Source organism: Mixophyes fleayi, chromosome 1, assembly GCF_038048845.1.
Source record: "Mixophyes fleayi isolate aMixFle1 chromosome 1, aMixFle1.hap1, whole genome shotgun sequence".
Lineage (NCBI taxonomy): Eukaryota > Metazoa > Chordata > Amphibia > Anura > Limnodynastidae > Mixophyes > Mixophyes fleayi.
The window spans coordinates 407,277,337-407,300,739 of NC_134402.1; the positions used below are offsets into that span (position 1 = coordinate 407,277,337).

Genomic DNA, 23,403 nt, shown 5'->3' on the forward strand with positions numbered 1-23,403 from the left:
GAAGTTGCGTAGTAAACAGAAGGAAGAGAGCGGAATGGTCCTGGACTGTAATATTGGGACACTTGAGTGTTCGTAATATGTGTATTTAATATAAATGTGATCAGCTTATATAATATCTCACACAGTGGAGCTAGAGTTTGTGAACTCTTTTTCGATTTTTCTGGATAAATGTGACTGTAAGGGGCATATTCAATTCTCGGCGGAAACGCACAATATCTTGCGGTGCGCGCATTATTACCGTCATTACAGTAATAATGCGCGGAACAACAGTTAATACTGTAATTTTCTCGCTGGATTTCAGCTCGCAGCTGAAATCCAGCTGTAATAGTTTTTCCGTGGCGCGGAAAACAAAGAATTGAATATGCCCCTAAATGTGTAGTCAGAATGATCCAATATCTTCCTGACAGTAGATTGGTGAAGCCCAACTTTTTATAAACAGTTTTGTGACCTTTTCCAGTCTGATGAACATTGACAACTCTGTTTGAGATCCTCTGAAATCTCCTTTGATCAAGGCATGGCGTACGTTCACAAACCTGTGTGGTGAAGACCAATCTTTTGTAGTGAAAACTCCGGTTTATGTTTTTTAATAAGCCACTCAAACTCACACTTGAATGTCAGCCCGTTGATTGACACTCATGACTCTAATTGTCCCCTTAACTGGTCTGATAATCCTAGAGGTTCACATATACTTTTTCCAACAAAGAAATTTAATGTTGGGTCATTTTGATCAATAAATGAATGAATGGGTGGTGACTATGTATTCATGAAGTGGTTAAACATCAGTCCTCTGATGGGAAGCTACTAAAACCAAGCACTTTGCAAGATTTCATCTAGTAATAACAATTCTAATGGTGTGAAATTAGTTTTGTTTGGAGTTAATGGAAGCGTGTGAAATTACCTATTAATGAGAAACTGAAAAAAATATCCTTGTTTGTTAGAAGTCTCAGTGCAGGACTTCTCTTCCTTGTTATTGTTAACATTTGTCTTATAGCATTATTTTATGTAATATGACATTTTTTCATAGGGGTAGCTATGATGTCAATGTGCTGCATATGTTCCATCTTATAGGTGCATATTCTAGCTCAGTGGTCAGGGAACAGGGGTAAATTACCCCAAATGGGGTAAAAATGAAATTCCTGGGGTTAATGCTGCTGATTCACATGCTGTCAGTTGGATTGTAGACCCCTTTGAATGTGAAATTGCTGTTGTACCAGAAGAGCCTCAAGGGTTGGCAGAGGCACTTCTTGAGCTTCGATGCAATAATGAAGCACGTATTGCATTTGAAAACAAGGCAGATCTGTCATATTTTTGGATGTCAACAGATAAAAGGCATTCAAAATTGCAGTCAAAAAGTTGCTGCTTTTTGTAACAATCAAACAACTTTAATCTCTGGCGCTAATATAGACCATGTATATCTGGTATAGTTAAAAAAACCTCGGTATCGAATGCAGTAACTCAAAAAGAGGCAGTGTTAAACCTCCATATATAAAACAAAAGCAAAGATAGAGAATTGCGCAGAGTCACCGAATCAATGTTTAATAAAATTATAACAAATATAGTAAAAGCAATAAAAACCAATATAAATGCATATAGACAAAATGGTAGGTATATACACATACCGTATATACTCGAGTATAAGTCGACCCGAATATAAGCCGAGGCACTTAATTTTACCACAAAAAACTGGGAAAACTTATTGACTCGAGTATAAGCCTAGGGTGGGAAATGCAGCAGCTACTGGTAAGTTTCAAAAATAAAAACAGTGCTGGATATCGTTAACACTGGGCTCCCAATAATACAAACGTGAGGTTGTAAATGAATATATCAAAATTTATTGTTATTAAACATCAATAAAATTTTATAAGTACATAATATATACCCATATCCATATTTTGTTTGCTGGAAGAAACATTTTAACAGAACAATACAATTTGCTTTGTGTGATTTAACCCTTATTATACTTGAAGTTTGGGATGTTTTTAGACTTTTCAATGATTTCACAGTTATGCAAAAGAATCTTCAGACACTTATTAATAGGTGACACAAAATGAAAATATTGGACTTTATAAAACTGCTGCAAATAATTGCAGTGGACAAGTCAGGGTACTCACATGTGTCTCTGACCAGCGGGGCTAGATGGAAATGTCCCGGTCTTTAGCTTTGACTGACAGGCTCCTTTTCATTTAACTTTATTGTTCCATGTGCAATGAACACACAAAAACGGGCTACAATAAAATGGTGGCTGACAGTGATCCACAGAGGCTGCAGATGCCTGCAGATGAGCGGGGGAGACTGGAAAACGGAGACCAGGTAAGTGGGACTCGAGTATAAGCCGAGGGGGGCTTTTTTCAGCACAAAAAATGTGCTGAAAAACTCGGCTTATACACGAGTATATACGGTATATTACCTTGGAATGGCAATTTTTTACTTTACTTTTCTGCCATATTTTAATTAATTTTATAAAAATTGCCATTCCAAGGTAAATCTATGTGTATATACCTACCATTTTGTCTATATACATTTATATTGGTTTTTATTGCTTTTACTATATTTGTTATAATTTTATTAAACATTGATTCGGTGACTCTGCGCAATTCTCTATCTTTGTTTTTTGTAACAACCTACCTTTTGTGAACAAGGATTTTCCACTCTAACGAACATAAAAACAAAGCAGAGAAATCGATTGGACGCTGAAGACTTTATCCAAATTGCTTTGACATCAAATACCCCAATATTAATGCTCTGTTCTAGCTAATACAATAGATATATTCTAGCTGCACTACCACTTGTGGATGGAGAGGAGCATTCTATCCCCAGGCACTCCCTAAAGACCAGGGAACTGCTCCGTGATGCCATTTTTATTTTTATCCAGCTCCGTGATTAGTCTCTCAGGCCTGGGTTTGTGTGATGTTTTTTGTGAGGCTTTGGAGGGGGTAGGACTAATAGTGGACTTTGTTCTTCTCATCGCTTCCCCCTGATCATTCCACATCAAATCAACACAATTTTAGAAAAAATTCTACCTTACATTCTCTAATTTCATTGAAATTTGGTATAAATGCTGTCATAGTTGTAGAGAAAATCCCCCAAATCTTAGGCTGATATATGCACTGGTTAAATAAAACTTTGGGGATTTATTAACAACAGTATGAACAATTTTTGAGATGTTTTTTCAAAAAATTTAAAATAGGGCTTTTTGAGAAAATCTAAATCTTGATTTTGAAAAATGTAATATTTTTATTGAAACATGAGCTGTGTTATATATATATCATATGAAAGCCCATAAAAAGAGGTTTTAAATGAAAACGTGCCCAACTCTCTAGCTCAATCAGGTGAACTACAAATGCAATTTTAAAAAAACGTTTAAAGCAAGTTTTACGTTAAAAAGGTGCAGTTTTAAAGGTGTATAACTTCAACACCAGTGCACATATCAGCCTAAGATTTTGGGGGTTTTCTCTACACCTATGACAGCATTTATTATACCAAATTTCTTTACAATCTAAAACTGTCAGTTTGAAACCCTCTGTTGATTTGATGTAGAATGACCCCCGCAACATCATCATCCTCCGACCATGTTAATGAATGAACAAAAATGTTCTCCCCCCAAGGTATGCATATAGCTTTAAATCTTGAATTGTACATTTTATATTTAATACTTCACCTGCAATTGATTCAAGATCCACACTGGAGTGAACTGGTACTTAATGGTGTTATTATGAACCTCCTAATAAAATAACACCATTAGTCGTAATGACCCATAAAATGTCATAAGTAGCAGTAATTATCCTGTTTAAAACACCTGTGTGGATACTGTCCAGTAATATGGCTGTAGTAATGCCCATTAAATAGCCACCAGTAGTAATAATTCATGCTAACATTTCAATTGTAATTGAAGTAATGCACAGCAATAATCCTCTAGTAACAGTATTATGCCACCATTAATAGTCATGCCCAATTAAATGGCAGCAGTAGTAGTATCACCCAGTAATTACAGTACTCCCCATAAATATGCTTAGAGAAGTATAGAGGATAATTATAATCCAGCAGTGCCCAGTAGTAAGAAAGGAATAATATGCAGCAATATGGGCATGAGTGTGCGGACCACAACCAATGGCCATGTGGAAACCACCAGCACATATTCAGCGTCTAAATGAGGTTGGATACTTACAGCCTCTCGGGTAGTATTACCAGGGGCACTACCCCCTCTACCTGGTTGGTGTAGGACAGAGAAGTAAAAAATAAAATAAAAGCATTAATAATCACTTTCCTGATGCTCTCCTGGAATGGGCCTCAGAGGGAGACCAGAGGGTTCCATGACCTAGCACATTATTTTTGTGTAAAGCACCGTCATAATACTGCAGTACCATACAACAGTGTAACAGGTAAAGGACAGATTACATACATTTACGTTACAACAGTAGGTACAGTTAGTCCTGCCAAAGAGCTTAACATATAGGAGGTACAACGAACACTGCAGAGTAATGTGCTGATGGTGAAGGAAGTAGGAGTAGTTGGTTTTGTAGTTAGTGTGGGGGGATATAAAACTAGCACAACTTGATCCCAACAAGTTACTTACCTGGTTTCCAGTGTTCAGGATGTCCAGAAGTAGACCCACAATTACTCTGCTCTCTCCACATGTTCTTTGGACAACGTGTTGCTTGCCTGAGCCAGGTCAGTTAGAGAGAGTAAGAAGATTGCAGAGATGTCTGTCACATGCTCCTCGCTGCTGGCGATTCAGTCTTTTGTTTTTGCTTTTTGGACCATGGGGTATATTTACTAAACTGTGGGTTTGAAAAAGTGGAGATGTTGCTTATAGCAACCAATCAGATTCTAGGTATCATTCTGACAGCTAGAATCTGATTGGTTGCTATAGGCAACATCTCCACTTTTTCAAACCCGCAGTTTAGTAAATATACCCCCCATGTGTTGTAGAAAAGTAACCCTCTGGACATTGAAATTATACTTTAAGGTCACTGTGGCTGGATCACTTATAAATAACTTATGGGTATAAATTTATTTAACAGAAATAGCGCAGGGTACTTTTTTATATGATTGCAAATTTACTTATTTTTGATATTGTGTGTATTTTAGTATAAGAAATGTCTTGTTTGGGGTTTTGTAACTTTGCTAGAGGAAATCTAATTAGGCATATGTGGGGAGGAAGTCTCTTTGGCTGATAGCAGGAAATGCTAACTTAGTCTTTTGATGTGAAGTGTCAAATGCCTGCTCTGGCTGAAGGCCCGGCAGGGGACCGGTGTGCATGTCTTGTTAGACAGACAGAAAACCTAACATTGTAAACAGCACGTGATGTAGGATATCACAGATAAGTGTAAATTTTGGTAAGTATGAATTGCATTTAAATCCATGTTTGGGGAAATCTATTGCATCCTGATACTAAAAATAACTCAGACTTCAGGGGGTTGGCTTACCCCCTGTGAAGCTGTGTCCAAAACTGTATAAAACAACTCTGGTTTGTACTGAAATGTATCATTCTTGTTTCTTCTGACCTCTTGGTACCTTAAACCAGTGTGAAAGCAAATAAACATCACTTGCTTCAAAGACCTGCTTGACAACTTCTTCCACGCTGAAATTCTTGTGACCTACAGATTAGACCCAACTCTAATCCGTTCCTGGCTGTACTGAGGTTTGGACCCAGGATTCCGGTACCACCGCTCTGCCCGCTCGCTACACAGCAGCTCTGGCAAGTGTGGTAGGCCATGAGGGATCCACAGCAACCCTGATATATAGGAAGAGGTCAGGGGTATGAGCCCAGGTGCACCAGGAAGTAAACTAGTAGAGACTAGTCCATCCTGTCACAGTCACTCCCTAAATATGGACATAAGCTCAATTTCCGAAATGATTAGTGTATTGTCTGGCCAAGGAAAGCAATTCCCTCAACTTCTGGGGATCCCAACATCCCTTGTTGGGATCCATTTCTAGACCTTGAAGCGATGTTATGTTTACAAAGACAATCCTGGACAGTTTGATGCTGTTCTAAAGAATTTGGGAACATTAATGTTATTGAGACAAATTGGTTGAGTAAATCCCCCCCCAAAAAGTAAATCTAGAAGATCACCAGATATTATAATGTTTGTATTTGGTTCACAAGGCGGTCTTCCATTGATCGACATGTCGTTTCCAGCGATGAGTGGAATCCTATTACATTGTCTGCACTTCATCAGACTAATTAAGAAAAACATAATCATATATTCTTTCAATATTGGCAAACATATTTGGGAGTGCTTCCACCAAACCATTTGTTATGTTGCGCTTGAAGAAGCATTACACATGCTCATAGGAAGTACTCTACTGGTTGTTAATGTGAGCTGTAATTTTGAATGTTGAGAACAATTTATATAACTAATATTATACAATAAGGAACTGAAAGTGTATCAGAAATAACTAAATACACTCCTTTGTCTTGATGCTTTGTAATTCTTAGATAACTTTGTTTAACAAGTGTCTTTTTGCTTTGTATATCTTTTGTAAATCTTCTTCAACAAAATATATATAAAAAACAAAGCCTCTCCAGCAATTCTGAGGTTAGTGGTGATAGGATAAATGTTCTTAATTATTATTCCATTCTCTATAATCATTGCAGGATAGTAATGAACCTTTTTCTTCACCAAAAGATGGTGCACCTGCTGGGAATGTAGAAGCACAGATAAAACCCTTTGCTGAGGCCTTTTTCCAAGTATTCCATAACAATCTTATATATTCTGCTATTGAGCATCTCCCCTGACACTACCTCCGTATTGCTTTCTAAGCATCTTTCTGATTTGGATCATTGTGTATGTCATTGTTTTGATTAAGTTGAAAAGGAAATATTGGACTAGTAGTTTCAATATTGGGAGAGTCCCAATGCAAAGTGTCATGTTTAAGGAGCAAAAGTATTCACCATGGCTTTAATCTTTTCAGATTTGAAAGGAGAATCGTAGAGCTGAAAGTGCATCTGACACTGAATAATGAACATTTGAGGAACCTCTCCTAACAGGATAGGTCCACCTGTCATCCACGAATGAGGGAGAGTAGTAGGAGATGCTAAAGCTGTTGATAGACTCTGCTAAGCTGACATATATGGCTCACTTGCTTGGACATATTAATTATACATTTCTGAAAACCCTGATGTCAGTCTCGTGCCTTTTGTGAAATGACTTGAGCTTCCTACTTCAGCTGTAACTCAAGAGCTATGAGGCGATCTTTCAGGAATTTTAACCTTCTCTGGCATTCCACTGGCACAATGCTTAAACTTACAACACACCTCTTAATAGATATCGCTTCAGCTGTCTCCATTATTACTGCTTGAGTATCCTGCCACAATACTGGTGTGTTTAGCTAAAGTCCAAAGGCCAATAGAGCTAATTTCAAACAGAGTCAGTGTACCGAAGCAATTCAGAAGTTTTCAAATATAAGCTGGTTGTTTGAAGTAGCAAATACTGCAATGTAAGAAGGCTAGGCACACAGATAGTCATCATCCTTATCATCCGCTATTTATATAGCGCCACTAATTCCGCTGCGCTGTACAGAGAACTCTATCACATCAGTCCCTGCCTCATTGGAGCTTACAGTCTAACTTCCCTAACATACATGCACACAGGTTGCAGCAGTAAGAAGAATAGGAAAGGAGGTTCTGAAAACGGAGTCACCACATTGATATCTTGAGATGTGTAGGAGTTATGTTAAATAGTAGATAGTAGGGACATTATTGGTTAGCGGAGGAAATCTCTGCACTGTGGGGTTGTGAGTAGTGTGTAAACTCATGATTAGATGATGGGGACAGCCGATTATGCTGGCAAAGTCGTTTGCTGAAAGTTTTATCTTTGTCATGTATTTGTTAGTGTTTTCTCCATTCAGCATATAAACTATATGTAAGATGACAAGGAAGAAATACAGGGTTGATCTAGTTGTTTCCAAGACTTAGCGATGAGGCATTTAGCTGCAGCTAGCATGTGGAATGATAATTTCACAAAATGTTTATCCTCCTCTTAGAGGAGGTTACAGAGGAGGAAGGTCCAGCTGTATTTGGAGACCTGACATGGAAGTGAGAAGAGAAGATTTCATACTTCAGTCTGTATTGTTAGGGGAGACCCCAGATACTAGAGTGAACAGTTAGTGGTACTTTCCTGTATATCTACCCAGGACAGTGAGGAGGCAGGGGTGACTGTGGCTGTATTCTGTCTTGGTTTGACAGACCAGTAATAAATTAATATCATCTGCCTCCACACTTTTGTAACAATTTTTTTTAAATAAATCCTGCCCGGACACATGATTATTGACCTGAAGATCTGTTTCAATCTTGGCAAAAAGACCAAGTACAGGAACACATAGGAATGGGTAATATACAATTATTATTTTTTTTTTTAATATAGACTGTTTTTATTGAAAATGGAACTATATATATATATATATATATATATATATATATATATATATATATATATATATATATATATATATATATATATATATGCATGCATGCAACAGTATAAACACGATTGAACATTATTGTTTGCTGTTTGTTTGAATAACATTCATATAGTTTACAACACCTGTAAGGCAGCTCAATTTTTGAACCGAGAAGATTAACAACAGGTTTCGCAAGCAGAGCTGTGGACAGTATAAATGAACACGCCAAGAGGTGTGTAGTTGCTTAACTACTTTGTTGGATAGGGGATAAACATAAGAAGGGAAAAGGAGAAAGGGAAGGAGGGGGGTTGATTTGGGTCTCAGTTATTCCATTGGGTGTACAATGTAGTATCTTTGAATTCCATCCACTCATACCATAGTAGGTAGTATACTCTATATTTATCAGCTGAGGAGTAAATCATGTCATCTATAGACATATAAAAGTCCAAATGTTCACACCATGCTTTGGTAGAAGGGGCTGTTAGGGATCTCCAGTTGGCCGGTATCACAGCCTTTGCTGCGCTGCTGAGGTATTTCACAGTAAAAAAAAAATTATATTGGGAAATAGGCAATTTGATATCATTAAGTAGTCAAGTATTTCGGACAGTTAGATAATTCAGTTCCCACGATTGCTTTGGAGATAAGTAAAACTGTGTCCCAGAAGGGTCTGAGAGGTAAGCGTTTCCACCAGATATGTAGTGAGTGCCCGATACCATCTGACATCTCCAACAGAGGTCTAGTAGGCTGGGACACCGGTACCACTGAGTCAACACTTTATATTGTGTTTCAATCACTCACACGCTGATTGAGTTAGCTTGAGTACGCTGGAATATGTCGCCCCAATCTTGTTTGGGTCTAACAGATCCCAACTCATGCTCCCAATCGCTAGAGAATTTGGATAGTTTATTAAAGAAATATTCGATCAGGATTCTATATATTGTGAATAAGGTGTGCCTAGGATACGCGGGGGCAGTGCATAAGGACGCAATTTTCATGAGTGTCCTCCCTGTCGTCTTGCGGACACCAGGGGAGCATATGCCTTAGTTGTAAGTGCCCCTCCACATTTGTGCATTAGGTAAATTCCTATTTTGACTCTAAGTCAGCAAAGGGTATGGCTCCCGATACGCCGACCAGCTGTGGTCTGCGCGGGCTGGATGTGGGCTGGGGTCACCAGCCCACGTCCAGTGTTCAAAAGCCTGTTTTGGGAAATCAGGAGGGAAGTCTGGGTTGTCAAAGAGTGGAGTCAGGGGTAAGTACTGTGTGATGTGTGGAACAGTTCGCAGTCTAGACAATTTGGTCAGGGTAGGAGAAATTGTCGAATGTTTGGTAATGGGAAGTGATGACAGAGTGTAAGATTAATCTGTGTGCATAGTGTGTATCCCTCTATCAAGACCCATTGTTTGTCTGAACCCCCTCTCGTCCAATCAACTATTTGGTATTTATTAATATAAAACGGAATTAGGTTTTATTATATCCTGTGGCATTTAATAACTCTGTTACCTTTTTTGGACCACCCACAAATCTATGGCACAAGGGTTAGAGCACATTACACCAAATCTGTGTTTTTGTTTTTTTTTGCAAATGATTACTTGAAAACTCAAATCATATCAAACCCTAATTAGTATAATTTAAGGACATGTGTAGATGAAAGAGTATTTGTAATTTTCACTCCTCTTGGCTTTTACTCTGTGCTAATGTATTGGGTGTAATGGTTATAGTGCATCACAGCTATTCTGAAATCCCAGGCCATTAAATATTGCATTTATGTAGAAGAAAACATGTAGCAGAAAAGGTTTCCCTGTGAAGACAGATTTCTTTTTTCCCTTTATGTTCAGTGATTAGTAACATGCTGACAGTGGTTTAAATTTGATTATCTGATTATGATCCTGGAAAATACTAGATTGACATAAGCTGAGTATATAAAAGCGGGAACAATTAGGAAGTCGTTTTTGCTTTTCAAGAACTTGAATCTACTCATTATATGTTATCTAGCTTAACCTTCTTCAATTTAGCTGCCTCCTTGGCAGGTACAGGTAGATATTAAGTTTGGCATTTGTTTGTACTTTTATAACTGTAGAATGTCAATTTGAAATTAAAGTAAAGACATTTCCCTATGGCCTCTCTTGTTTTTAATCCATACTTGAATCCTCTCCTGGAAAATCTGGGACACTCCCCAATTTCAGCGAATTCTCCCAGACGCCCTGAAGAGCAGGGCGCCCTCCCACCCGCCCACTTGCTAATGAAGTGGCCAGGGATTGAGTTATAGACGTGATTTGCAGTGAATCACGTCATCATACGATGGTGCAAATCGTACCACCACGTCCTTCGCACATGCCACGTTAATCTCTCTTTCAGGAAGTTTTAATCTTGAGTGTAGCCTTTAATTTACTGCACTTCGAAGAGTAATGAATTGTAAGGTTCAGAAGAGGAAAAGTTTGCGACAAGGATTATTAATGAAAATAAAACGTTTGTTTTCCTTACTACAATAGCCTGTTTTTTTAGTGGTGCTGTGGTGTCATGTGCCACTAATTTGGGTTAGCCACCAAGGTTACTTGTTGTCAGCCCAGCCTCTGCCCACTGTGCTCCTCCGGACACTTCATAATCTTCTGTTTCTCTCAGAACCTCTCCCCACGTATGGCTGCAAAAGTTGTCGTATGCAGCTTGTCTATGGAACGCCTGCATCAGCAGACTCTTCAGCTGTCACTATCTTTAAATTAATCAGAAGCAAAGAAGCATTAAACGATGTAGAATTGTTACATCTTGTCCCAGACTCCACCCGTCAATCTTTATTTACGTGTGATACTTCTCTCATAACACAATGGTCTGAGGTCTTGGCCTAGTAGTAGTGGTTGGGGACATGTCTATGTTTGTTAAGGTTCAAATATATCAAAAAGCAAGTGGGCTATGCGTGCTTCTAGATAAGTTTGTTGATAGTCTCTACAAAAGGGTACACTAAAAGTATGTATGTACAACCCCCCCTTACTAGATACCATTAAGCAAAGTAGAAGCGTAGATATGTGTTGTGTTGTATTCTTTTTCCCATAGGAGATATCTGGCTACATTGCTTTTTCTTACTCTCTTTTTATGTACTCAATAATTTCTAAGTCTGTGTTGTTTACAGTTGTGAAAGATGGACTAGTGTCTAATTGAACAATGGAGAATATTTTACTGACTTTTTATTTTTAAGTAACTACTATTAATGACCTCATCATTTTAAACTAGCAAAGGTTTAGAAGAATAATGTCAGATCGACTGCTTAATTGAGAGCACAGTAATCGACTAAAGAACTTATTTTTTGGATGGGGGGCGTTCGAATACACTGCTCTTTACCTGTGTTGGTATATCCCTATTGCAGCTATTACTTTGATGACTTCTAAACTGGTGAACGCAACTGAATGGCTACTGCACACATGACTGTGATTTCACAAACTCTGCTGATGCATTATTAAATGCATTTATTACAAATACATTTTGATATTTCCCACATGTTTTAAATAAAGAACAATCAAACAAAGGAAAATAGTGAAGATTACATTTAAAACAACAATAAAACCTCAACGCAAAGGAAGAAGCTAAAAGAAGGATTACTTTGCGGTATTTACCCCGAGACCATAAGCCGATCTGTTATCTTACTCATTTCAGAAGCTCAAGATGCTGTTTGAACTGAAGAAACACAAAACACCTGTGTATATATAACCTTAGACTATGTCTACAGAGGGCAATAAGAGGAGACGTTTTAAAACCTAATCAAAGCCATGCTTTTTTTATGTATTAAATATAGTTGTTCATCTGCATTGATGTTTACATAATATTTGAAGAATTATAATGTGCTTTATATTTTTTCTTATTTTAATATAAAAGTTACCATTTAAATTATTCCCATACTCTAAACCTTAACCTGCGTCCCGTCCCCCCAGCCGGCTGCTCCTCGTCTTATTTTCTGTTTAATAAACATAGATTGAGGCAGAACGGAGGCAGTCAATTTCTGTGTTATGTGACCTCTGCATGGTGCAGGGAGGTCACGCAGCATACCCGGAGTGGGAGGGAGTGCACTGTGCTCTCCTTCCTCTGTGTAGCTCTTTTGAAGGCAAGACGCCCAGTAGCTGTGCCAAGTTGGCCATGACTGCTCTAAACACATGGAGGCAACAGTATTATGGGCTGAACCAGTATTCATAAGAATGCAGCCTCGATTGACTGCCTGTGAACGAGAGACATCTGTGAGATATGACTGCATGCCCCAGTGTTATTATTATTACCATTTATTTATATAGCGCCACTAATTCTGCAGCGCTGTACAGCAGAGAGAGAGAACTCACTGACATCAGTCCCTGCCCCAATTGGGGCTTACAGTTTAAATTCCCTAACACACACAGACACACACAAACACACCAATTAACCTACTAGTATGTTTTTGGAGTGTGGGAGGAAACCGGAGCACCAAGAGGAAACCCACGGAAACACGGGGAGAATATACAAACTCCACACAGATAAGGCCATGGTTTGGAATTGAACTCATGACCCCAGTGCTGTAAGGCAGACGTGCTAACCTTTTAGCCACCATGCTGCCCAGTGTTATCACTAGTTCCAGGGGATTGATGAGCTGTATCGTAATGTATATTGGTTGGGCCCCTAAATTGACAACCTCTCCTGTTTAGTAATCTACAGGTACACATTAAGATCATATCAGTTTCCTCTTCTCACTGCATTGTCGTGAAATAGTCCATATACACAGATTATGTTGTGGACTAAAATATTGTGCATTAAGAAGGACTTTTTTCAAGTAAGATATGACTGTAGTGACGGGATCTGATTGCAGAGAGTCTGGCTGCTGTGAGAGCTGAGCAGAGAAGTGCACATGATCTGTGGAGGATGTAGTGTGTCTAAATTGTTCCTGACATGTAATTCTGCTGCTAAAACGAATTTCCCTGCAGTGTGTGTGCGCATATCAAAGAAATCCTTTTTTCCTTTTTCAAAGAGCAATCAGATTGACTTGTGCTTGAGGAATTCTCCTGATAGACACATGAATGCCCTGTAGAGATAGACAATATGGAACACTCATTCTTATGTATGCTGAGAAGCATACAGAGTTTACTAACTAACTGTAAGTCACTGGTGTACTTCTCTCCCTGCTGGCGAATTGTCCCCTCCTCTGCTGTCCCCAGACACCCTTCCCTGTCCCTTATTTAAAATAGAAACAAAATAGACACCAAATTATATGGTGTTTTTCAATTTTTATGATATATTTTTAGTTAACACTGAAACATGTTTTTTTGCATATGAAAAAACATAGGAATAAAAATAGTACTTAAACCCTAATTATACCAGTCATTGTCCTTTGCAAAGTTTTTACTCTAAGGGGCATATTCAAATCTTTTTTTTCCGCGCCGCGGAAAAACTATTACCGTTAATACGGTAATAGATAGCTGGATTTCAGCTCGCGGTTCAGGGAGCTGCGAGCTGAAATCCAGCGAGTAAATTACCGTATTAACATTTTTTTCCGCACACGATTAGTGCACGGACCACGAGATTCTCTGCGTTTCCGCCAAGAATTGAATGTGCCCCTAAGAATCAAGCTTGTATATTTCAATAACATGTGACATTATAATTATATCTACTATTTCACATATTAACCCCTCCAAAGTGTTTTGACTGATGTAATGGAAGCAGATGAAATAATGAATGTAACTGTTTGCTCAATATTTCACTTGCATCCTTAACAGCTTTCAAAACTTTATTATTATTATTATTATTATTATTATTAATAATGATGATAATAACTGACAAATGTAGACGTAATTTATATAATATTACACTTACTGCTCTGTCATGAGAAATGCTCTTTCTCTTTTACCGGTGTAACTTAAAAAAAGGCTCATTTGTACACATTAGGATATATTTTATATGTAGAAATGCTAACAGATTGACACTAGTCTCTCTGTCTTTGTGTGTGTGTGTGTGTGTGTTAGGGAGTTTAGACTGTAAGCTTCAATGGGGCAGGGACTGATGTGAGTGAGTTCTCTGTACAGCGCTGCAGAATTGGTGGCGTTATATAAATAAATGATGATGACTAGTAACATGGAACTAACTTGTACAGCTATACAATATAGTATTGGTAACCTTTTATAAGAAACATATATATTGGTAAGTGTCACAGTGGGCAATGCCAGGGTTAGGAAGGACCAGCGTACAGACATGCAGCCCCCAGCCCATGTGTCCGTGTCACGGAGGTGTCTGGATACATGAGTACAGTGTAGACTTGTCAGCTGATGGCCTGATAATTATGGTAGTACCAAGAGAAGAACTGAATGGGGCTGAATAGTAAAGAAATATTGTCCCTGCGTGACCATTCTGATAACCTTACATGTGAAGTCTTGTGTCTAGTGTAGTAACTGCATTGATTTTTTTTGCTTTCGGTCAGATTTTTTAATTTATATTTATTTTTACAAAATATTTTAAAGCCATCTGTTTCTCTTACTATTTCAAAGGCCCTGCTCTCTAGGGAAGCATGGTTATGGTTGTAGCCAGTCTTCTTCTAGTTGTGCCTATACTAATAGGCTTTATAGTTAGCCAGGAGCTTGAAATGTTCCAATCACTTGGTATCACTGTTGCAATAATAAAAGTAAACTGCTATTAGATGCATGCAAATAATTGTTTATTAATTGTGATATTTTATTTTTTTTTATCACAAGTCGTGAGCTGCAAACTAAAAGAATAATGGATCACCAAGAAGACAAAGAGATTGCCCCCAGCAATGAGGCTTTTCAGTTCAGAATGGGCCTTAATGACAACAAGGCTGGAATGGAGGGTCTGGATAAGGACAAGATCAATAAAATCATTATGGATGTAACAAAAGTGAGTGGATTCTATATGGTGAAGATTTTACTTTTATTATGGAGTATTAATCTCGATGTAATCAGACTTCCATTATGTTTCCTTTATAGTAAAAACTAGGTTACTTGGACATTAAAAATCTGTTACTTTCAAGTGGTCCTTGCATTTAAATACAAAAAACTAAAGAAAGCATATTTTTGGAAGACGTTATTAATATACTTAGCCATGTATTAATGCGTTATGTCCGTTAGGAGTGGCCTAATGTTGGCTTCTTTGTCCTAAATAAGGTCATTTGAGCGATACATGTGGTTGGGCAAATTGTATAGATTCACCCATTACACGCGGTGTCACTAGATAACTAGCTGGATTCTAGCGGGTGATGATACTCGTTAGTGCGATTTTGTGTGAACCACAGACAGTTTACTATATTGCTGCATATGTAACATGTTGATTCATCATGTAACCATCAGCTGATTCCTGGCTGGGTTTACTTTTCAGAGGGAATGCCCATAACAACGTGGTGTAATAAAAATATAATTTAATAGTAGAGTTCCTATCAATATTTTTCAGCAACGATGATTCATGACCATTGAAGTTTGGCTTGTTTTATCTGAGATTGCTTTTTATTGTGTGAGACATTGGATGCCTTGGAAGTGGACTGTCTGTGACAATGTGTCATTGTGTCTTTAGTGGCTGTAGAGAGTATATGAAATTCTCTGTATTACAGGGTTCCAGGTTTTATGACAATGAACTCAAGAAAGACCAGCAAGTTAACCAACGCATCGAGAAAATGCTACAACAAAAATCTCTGTTGACCAGTTCACAAATAAAGAAAGCTCAAATTCAGGTACTTCACTTCTCTGTTGGTGCAATTCGTGAGCGTTCAATGATATCAGTGGAAGGTTTTTAAAAACAGATCTTGTTTTTTTTAGTTATTACTGTCTCTCCTCCGCGACGTGGCTGTAAATGACGATGGCACGCACGGGGGAGGGTGTGTGCTCACTGTGAGACAGTGAGCGCTGCAGCTGTGATTGGATGCCACTGTTAAATGTTTAACAGCGGCATCCATTTCATGTGGGGGGGGGCGGAGCTTGGGGCATTGGATTGAAGCGCAGGGACCGGACAAAATGGGGATTTAGGTAGGGCTTATTTTCGGGGTAGGGCTTAATTTGAACCGTTCGTGGAAAGTAGGGGTAGGTCTTATTATCGGGGAAACACGGTATGTCATAAATGCTCCTCCTGGTCATATTTGCAGACAGTGAATGAACAAAAAAAGACGTTTCAGTTGTTTAAGTCTGTTTATGGTGAGATAAATAGCCCTAAGGTCAGTGTGCAAAACCTTCCACTCATTGAGACTCTAAATAGTCAACACACAGATTCCAATTGGGATAAAATCCCTCCATATACCTGATCCATTTGGATGTGGATGTAATTAGTTGCGAGAGAGTTTCTCACATCGCTCAATGATTTTATGGGTAGGATTCTAAATTAAACAACTCTGAGCCAATTGCACAGTAAAAATAAACTAATAACATGACATATATAACCCTTAATATCAGCAAGGCAGGTGCAAGGAGTTGTGTTCTATAATTTCCCATTAGTCACTTTTAGTGCTGTGTCGTACCAATAGGACTTCTAGTAGTCTAGTGTGCACTGACGGGAACAAATTTTTTCTCCCACAGGAAAAAATTGTATATATTCAGTTCTGTCAGCTTCCTAAAACTTCACTAGACGTATTTCTGGGTGTTGCTTATAAGTATTTAATATAAATAAACATGTCATTGAGTTCCTTTTATCTTGAAAGCAACATTACTCATTTTTAAGTGAAGCATACTGTTGTTTTAATTCTAAATAAAACCGTCTTGGATAGGATTGTTCTTGGATACTTCCCTGAGTTTATATTTGGTTTTGTGTCTGGCTCGCTGACAATCCTGAAAGTCAAGGTTGAACAATGCTTGTCTGAAGTTCTCAGATAGACCTCCTATTGTTCATCAGAGGAGTGTGTTCTAAGCCAGTCATAGGCTCTGGTCATGCTTAGATCAAGAGTTGTATGTGACTTGGCAATCATGGGACAGAGCTGGAACAAACAGTTGTTACTACGCAGTGTGAAGAAATGAGTGGTTATCAAAAAACAAGTTAAGAATGTTAAACACTTTGATTTTGAATGCAGGCTGTGTAATTATCACATTTGTGCTACAATTTGGGGTTATGGTTACATTTGTGTTTGTCTGAAACATGTTTCTGCTACTGTTGATGTTGTTTTGATGTGTTAGAAGTATTGTTTATATGGCACGATACACAGGGGAAATACAGGTAAAATACAAAACTTTGAACAAGCAGAGGCATTGATGGACATTCAAGAAGCAAAAATGTAACACTAGCAAGACATGGATACTGTACATAAGACATAATTGGTAAGGTATATAACAAACAAGTGTCATATAGAACATACAAGATGATACAGGGATGCACAGGTAGGAGCAGACAAAATAAAACAGGAGTCCCAGAATATGTCTGTGATATTTTCCTCCTGCTGATTATGAAAGTTTCACATTTAGAAAGCCAAGCATGGAAGCATGTTGTACAAACTGTTCAGTGATAGGCAGTGGTTCCGTTCATTTAGGAGGTGATTGTTTTTGGGCATATTCAATAAAGCGTGTAGTGCCTCCGGAACAGACCATTAGTCACTCCGTGTTACATCGCGGATTTCCGTTCACCCCCTTGGGTTGCGAGGGGAGATCTGCAAAGTTGCGGTACCGTATTAACATGAAAAATGCGCAGCCGCGAGGTTCACAGATAATCGAATATACCCCTATGGCTTTTAACTCTACTGTTCAGCAATCTCCGATAGTTTTGTGTCGGAAGTTGCCCATTGGACCCAGTATGTCCCTGTGCGATGTTGTGTTTTTTTTTGTGTTTTTTTTTTAGTGTGTTTGAACCTTTGGAGCCATCTGTGTTTATGTCTCAAGAGGAAACCAGTCCAAAATAATCCTCAAAAATGTTAACAGAGGAAATAAATATGTGAAATTAAGAAATTGAAAAAGCTACCACTTCAACAATTAAGCCATGGTGTCTCCTAGCAACTGAACAGATTCTGCCAATCGGGGGAACAGCAGGGGACATCATTTGCAATGCCTTCCGATCAGGGATATCGCAGTTCATGTAGTGGTTCACTTTAGCGGGCATCACACACTGAAATCCTTCTGCCTTACTGATAAATAACATGGAGATGTTTAGTATCTACTGAAAGGTCATAGGAAATCTTTATCCTAAAATGTATGGATGTACTGTTACGGGTGATATTGATCGAACCTTGTCTTCATTGAGAAAATAGCATTCTGCATTTTATTTATCTCCTTTTTTTATACTGGTGAACAATCCTTTACTTGATGATGCATAATGAAATTACAGCTTGTACTGAAAAAATAAATTAGCTGCAACTTATCCGGTCATTAAACTCACAGGGGCATATTCAATTAGGTTTCCGGACATCGGGAACACGCCTGAACGGGCTGCAAAGTCAGTCCACGGTACCACAATAAGGTGGATTTTCGTGCGCACCCCATAGGGTTGTGTAGGAAAATCTGCGTTATTGTGGTACCGTATTACCATCAATACTGTTCAGGTAACGCGCGTTACCGTGGACCGGAAACCTAATTGAATATGCCCCACAGTGTTCATTTTAATGATGTTGTGTCAATCCCTGATTGATAAGTTTATAATCCTACCTTTTTCTTAATTATTATTTTGAACAGGTGGACAAGCTCGCTCTAGAACTTGAACGGAGCCGTGATTTGAACCGCGTTATTGTGCATGTTGATATGGACGCATTTTATGCAGCTGTAGAAATGCGAGACGACCCTGAACTGAAGGATAAGCCTATGGCAGTGGGTTCTATGAGCATGTTGGTGAGTCCTATTTATTGATCGGTTTTTAGCATTCAAATAACTTCCTCTCTACTGTATTGTACAGCAGGGTTTATTGCTAACATCAGATTTCATAATTATTTTTTTAGATCAATTCAAACAAAAGTAACAGTCATTACTGTACATTCCTGGGAAAATTGAACAAAAACAAACAGCGGCTAATGCATTAACTCATAGGGCTGCAGGGTAAATAGCATTACTAGGAAATCTATTCTCCCAAGCGGCTGTAGCGTATTCTCTTTGGAGAGTGGCTCAAAGCTCTCCCTCACTCTTCTTGTTTACTTGACTATTCTATAGATGGCTATAGCAACACTGCCACCTGTATGGTTATCCATCACAGATAAAGCTTACAATTTGCATAGTATAAAGATTAAATTACAACAAACTTCCATGGTAATTTGGTATTTTATCATCTTAATATGTTAAGCTGGGTACACACTACAGGTTTTTACCAGTCACACGATAAACGACTGTTGGGTCCGATATAGCATTAGTGTGTACGCTCCCACAATCATGTTTTATGATAGCAAAGCACATCGTATCGTTTCATTGATATTATAAACTGACTGAAAATCACTATGAATGATGGAACGATGCTGGGCATATTCTGCAGTGTGTATGCACTCACAACCAGCAGTGTGGGCAGATCTCCATAAAGTGTAGAGTCACAATCTTTTCAGTAGATGTTTATGAGAGATGAAGAGCACAGATCTGTAGTAAAATCATTTAAGTGTGTACACATGAATCAGCATGCTGATCGTGAATTTCAGTCGTTGGTAAAACACTTTTTGAGGTTAAGGGACACACGTATTGCACACTACTTTTAACAAAAGATAAACTAATGTTGGCTCAGACTTGTTTTAGGCCTTTGCAAAAGTCTTTATGACATTACATTTTCATATGAAAGTTTTCTGTCCCTTTAAAGTTGATTTTAAAACTTTTACCACTTTTGTTTTTCAAGTCCACATCAAACTATTTGGCGAGGAGGTTCGGTGTACGTGCAGCTATGCCTGGATTTATTGCCAAGAAGTTGTGCCCCAATCTAGTCATTGTCCCACTGAACTTTGACAAATATCGGGCAGTAAGTAAAGAGGTGCGTATATAATAAAAGTGTTTCTATTGAATGCTGTGTTAATCATCGATCGATATGATCGCTGTTAAGAAACATATGCATATTATCCCAATAGTCATTTTTCTACAACTCCTGTTCCCTTTAGTCCCAAATCTGGGAGGACAATTTTTCTTAGAATGCTGTTTCGAACCTCCTTCTGCTCTTTATGTACTAATGTTGTTGTAGGATTCTGTAACCATTTGTAAAATGAGAACTTTGTCAGAAACTGCAGGTACAGGCAGATTTAAGATAGAAGGAAGGTGGGGGGAGCACAAATGGAAGTTGGAGACAGTGTAAGGAAGGTACCTCTAGAAGAATAGATGCTACTAGCAGGTTAGTTATGGTAACTAGGGGGTTAGATGACATGTGGGGAGTACGGTGGCTTAGTGGTTAGCACTTCGGCCTCACAGCACTGGGGTCATGAGTTCGATTCCCGACCATGTCTTTATCTGTGTGGAGTTTGTATGTTCTCCCTGTGTTTGCGTGGGTTTCCTCTGAGTGCTCCGGTTTCCTCCCACACTCCAAAAAACATACTGGTAGATTAATTGGCTACTATTAAATTGCCCTTAGTCTCTCTCAGTCTGTCTGTATGTAAGTTAGGGGATTTAGATTGTAAGCCCCAATGGGGCAGGGACTGATGCGAATGAGTTCTCTGTACAGCGCTGCAGAATTAGTGGCGCTATATAAATATATATAAATAAAAAGATGATGATATACTGCCTCCACAGTCTTCTCTAGTTTGAACAGATTGTTACAATTGTTGTTTGAATTGATCAGACTGTGATAATTTCCAGCATAGAATTTATTGAATACCAAGTTTGCAGCTTTCAGTTGCACTTTATTAATTTATTAGTAGTTGATGTAGTAATACATCTTATTTAATTTTTTCAGGTTCGGGAAATATTTGCTGAATATGATCCTAACTTTTTACCGCTTAGCCTCGATGAAGCCTATCTGGACATTACTGCTCACTTGGAGGAAAGATTGACATCGCCAGACGAACGAAGAAGATTTGTCACTAGTATTGGCGAAGCCGATAATGTAGAAATTCTGCCAGGTAGAGTGATCTGAAATCTTAGTGTTCGTTGGGCTGCTGAAGTCGACCCTATGGAAATGTTATTATATTAAATAGAAATCCAATATAACAGTAAGGGGTAGATCAAACCACCTAAACATGAAAATTGAAGGTGTTGCCCATATCAACCAATCAGATTCTAGCTACCATGTATCTAGTACATTCTAGAAAGGGATAGCTAGCATCTGATTGGTTGCTCCACTTCTAAGTTTTAGAAGGTTTGATTAATCTAATTGAGCAAACAAGTTGTTCAACTTATATTGGATTTTGTAGGCCATGTGGCCATTTTAAAAGGGATCATCTGCTTTAGAACAACCAAATGTTGCTCCCCATTGCTTAAATGCTACATGTCGAGGGGGAACTAACAAGCAAAGCAGACTTGCCCTAAAATGGCGATGGTTTAACTTTTCACTTGTGGCATTGTATGATGGGTAATGTATACAAGCAGTAAGCACAGAAAGCTACTCTTTGAAATACAATGTGGCATCTTTCTCCTCTGTATGTGGCACTGTGCCCTATTGTCCAAGACATATACAGAGGTGAGGATGTCAATTTGTGCTACTCCGATATCTGCGGAGAGTGAGAAGAGTCAGTGTTTAAGTAATTGTCTTGTTAGTCCATTCTTAGCCAATTATATAGGACCACACATGGTTTTATACCCTTGGAGTTATTTCTAGCCTACTATATTATTATTATTCCCTGTGATACACTGCCTTATTTATCATTCTCTTAAAATCTATGTACTAATAAAAGTGTTTTGAATGTATTGGCAAGTTTAGGAATCACTGTCACTTGTGAGGCTGAACAAATGCAGTGCACATCACCGGTGCTTTTTGAAGATAGTCCTTCCTTCCTGGCAGACGAAGGCCTTGCTCTCTCAGGAGATGGTACTGAGCAGTTAAATGAACAAGCCGTGGAAAATGTGATTGTCTTTGGAACATCATCAGAAGAAACTGTGAAAGAAATGAGGTTCCGTATAGAACAGAGAACCACCCTTACTGCCAGTGCAGGTATGGGAACTTTATTGTCTGGATAATATATTTGAAGTTATCCACAAAGACATATGCTGTTTTTTTTTACAGCCGCTGTTTTATCACTAACAATCCATGGGTAAATTTCTGGTGTAGCTCAAATTATAGGTACCTGCAATCCACTCTCTGTGTGTCCGATGCATTGAAAACAAACTATAGTGGTAGAAACCGCCAATAATCTATCTCTCTGGTCCAATCATAGGTAACAGTTTGTTTTTATTGTCTTAAGTTTATTATTATAATATGTGTTATGTTATTTGTGTTATATTTAGCCACTTGGGGGGATGCTTTCTGAGGGTCTTCTGTTACCAGGCAACAGCTGAATTACATTTCATTGTTTGCTCCCACTGCTACCAATCCATCCGGCACTTAATGAATACTACCACATTATAAGCAAATTAGCTGTCAAATTCTAGATTACATTTTTATTAGTTATTCCCATGTGTTTGATATTGTGTACAGTGCTATTACTCAGTTCAGCATTATAGCTCAGTCCTGGGATGTTTTTTTTCACCTTTATATCCGAAACATTTGTTAGCGGTAATGAGTAACCTCTTTAGAACAAGCAAAAACTATTCTGGTTTGTTCTCTAACTTTGTATTTCCAGTGCCCCAGCCTGTAGCTGGTGGTTTTATGATATGATAAAATTTCCATATTTATATATTGTGACAGAAGAACTGGGATAGTAGTAAATGGCACTTATATAAGTCCTGAATTCCTGTCATTTTTGTTTTAAAATCCCTAGTGAGATTGGGTGTGTGGGGAAAAAGCATCCCAGAGTGTGTGTTCGGCTGTAGGAATAACTGGTATAAGGGTCCCTGGGGTATGAATAGAGAGAGGAGGGGCGGGCTCCATTCATAAGGCCCATTTCGGGTTTCCCAACCAGCTAGCAAGTTGCTAGTAACTAAGAGTTGCACCTCATGAGGTGCTGTTAAACGGCTGCTAGGCAGTTCATTTAGTCTCCATACCTGCGGAAGCTCCTGAGAGATACTGTTGTTTTGTATGTGTGTGGGACACTAGGTCCCT

At 38.5% G+C, this 23,403-nt stretch overlaps 1 protein-coding gene across 1 annotated transcript in view; it reads left to right on the top strand.

The window, feature by feature from the left end:
- Positions 1 to 23,403, top strand: part of POLK (DNA polymerase kappa) — a 79,095-nt gene that overhangs the window by 13,658 nt on the left and 42,034 nt on the right. Inside the window, exons 2-7 of the mRNA XM_075181999.1 lie at positions 15,093 to 15,255; positions 15,962 to 16,081; positions 18,990 to 19,142; positions 20,122 to 20,253; positions 21,163 to 21,328; positions 22,126 to 22,356. Of these exons, the coding sequence (XP_075038100.1) occupies positions 15,118 to 15,255; positions 15,962 to 16,081; positions 18,990 to 19,142; positions 20,122 to 20,253; positions 21,163 to 21,328; positions 22,126 to 22,356 (940 nt within the window). The 5' untranslated portion in view covers positions 15,093 to 15,117. The remainder of the gene's footprint in view (positions 1 to 15,092; positions 15,256 to 15,961; positions 16,082 to 18,989; positions 19,143 to 20,121; positions 20,254 to 21,162; positions 21,329 to 22,125; positions 22,357 to 23,403) is intronic.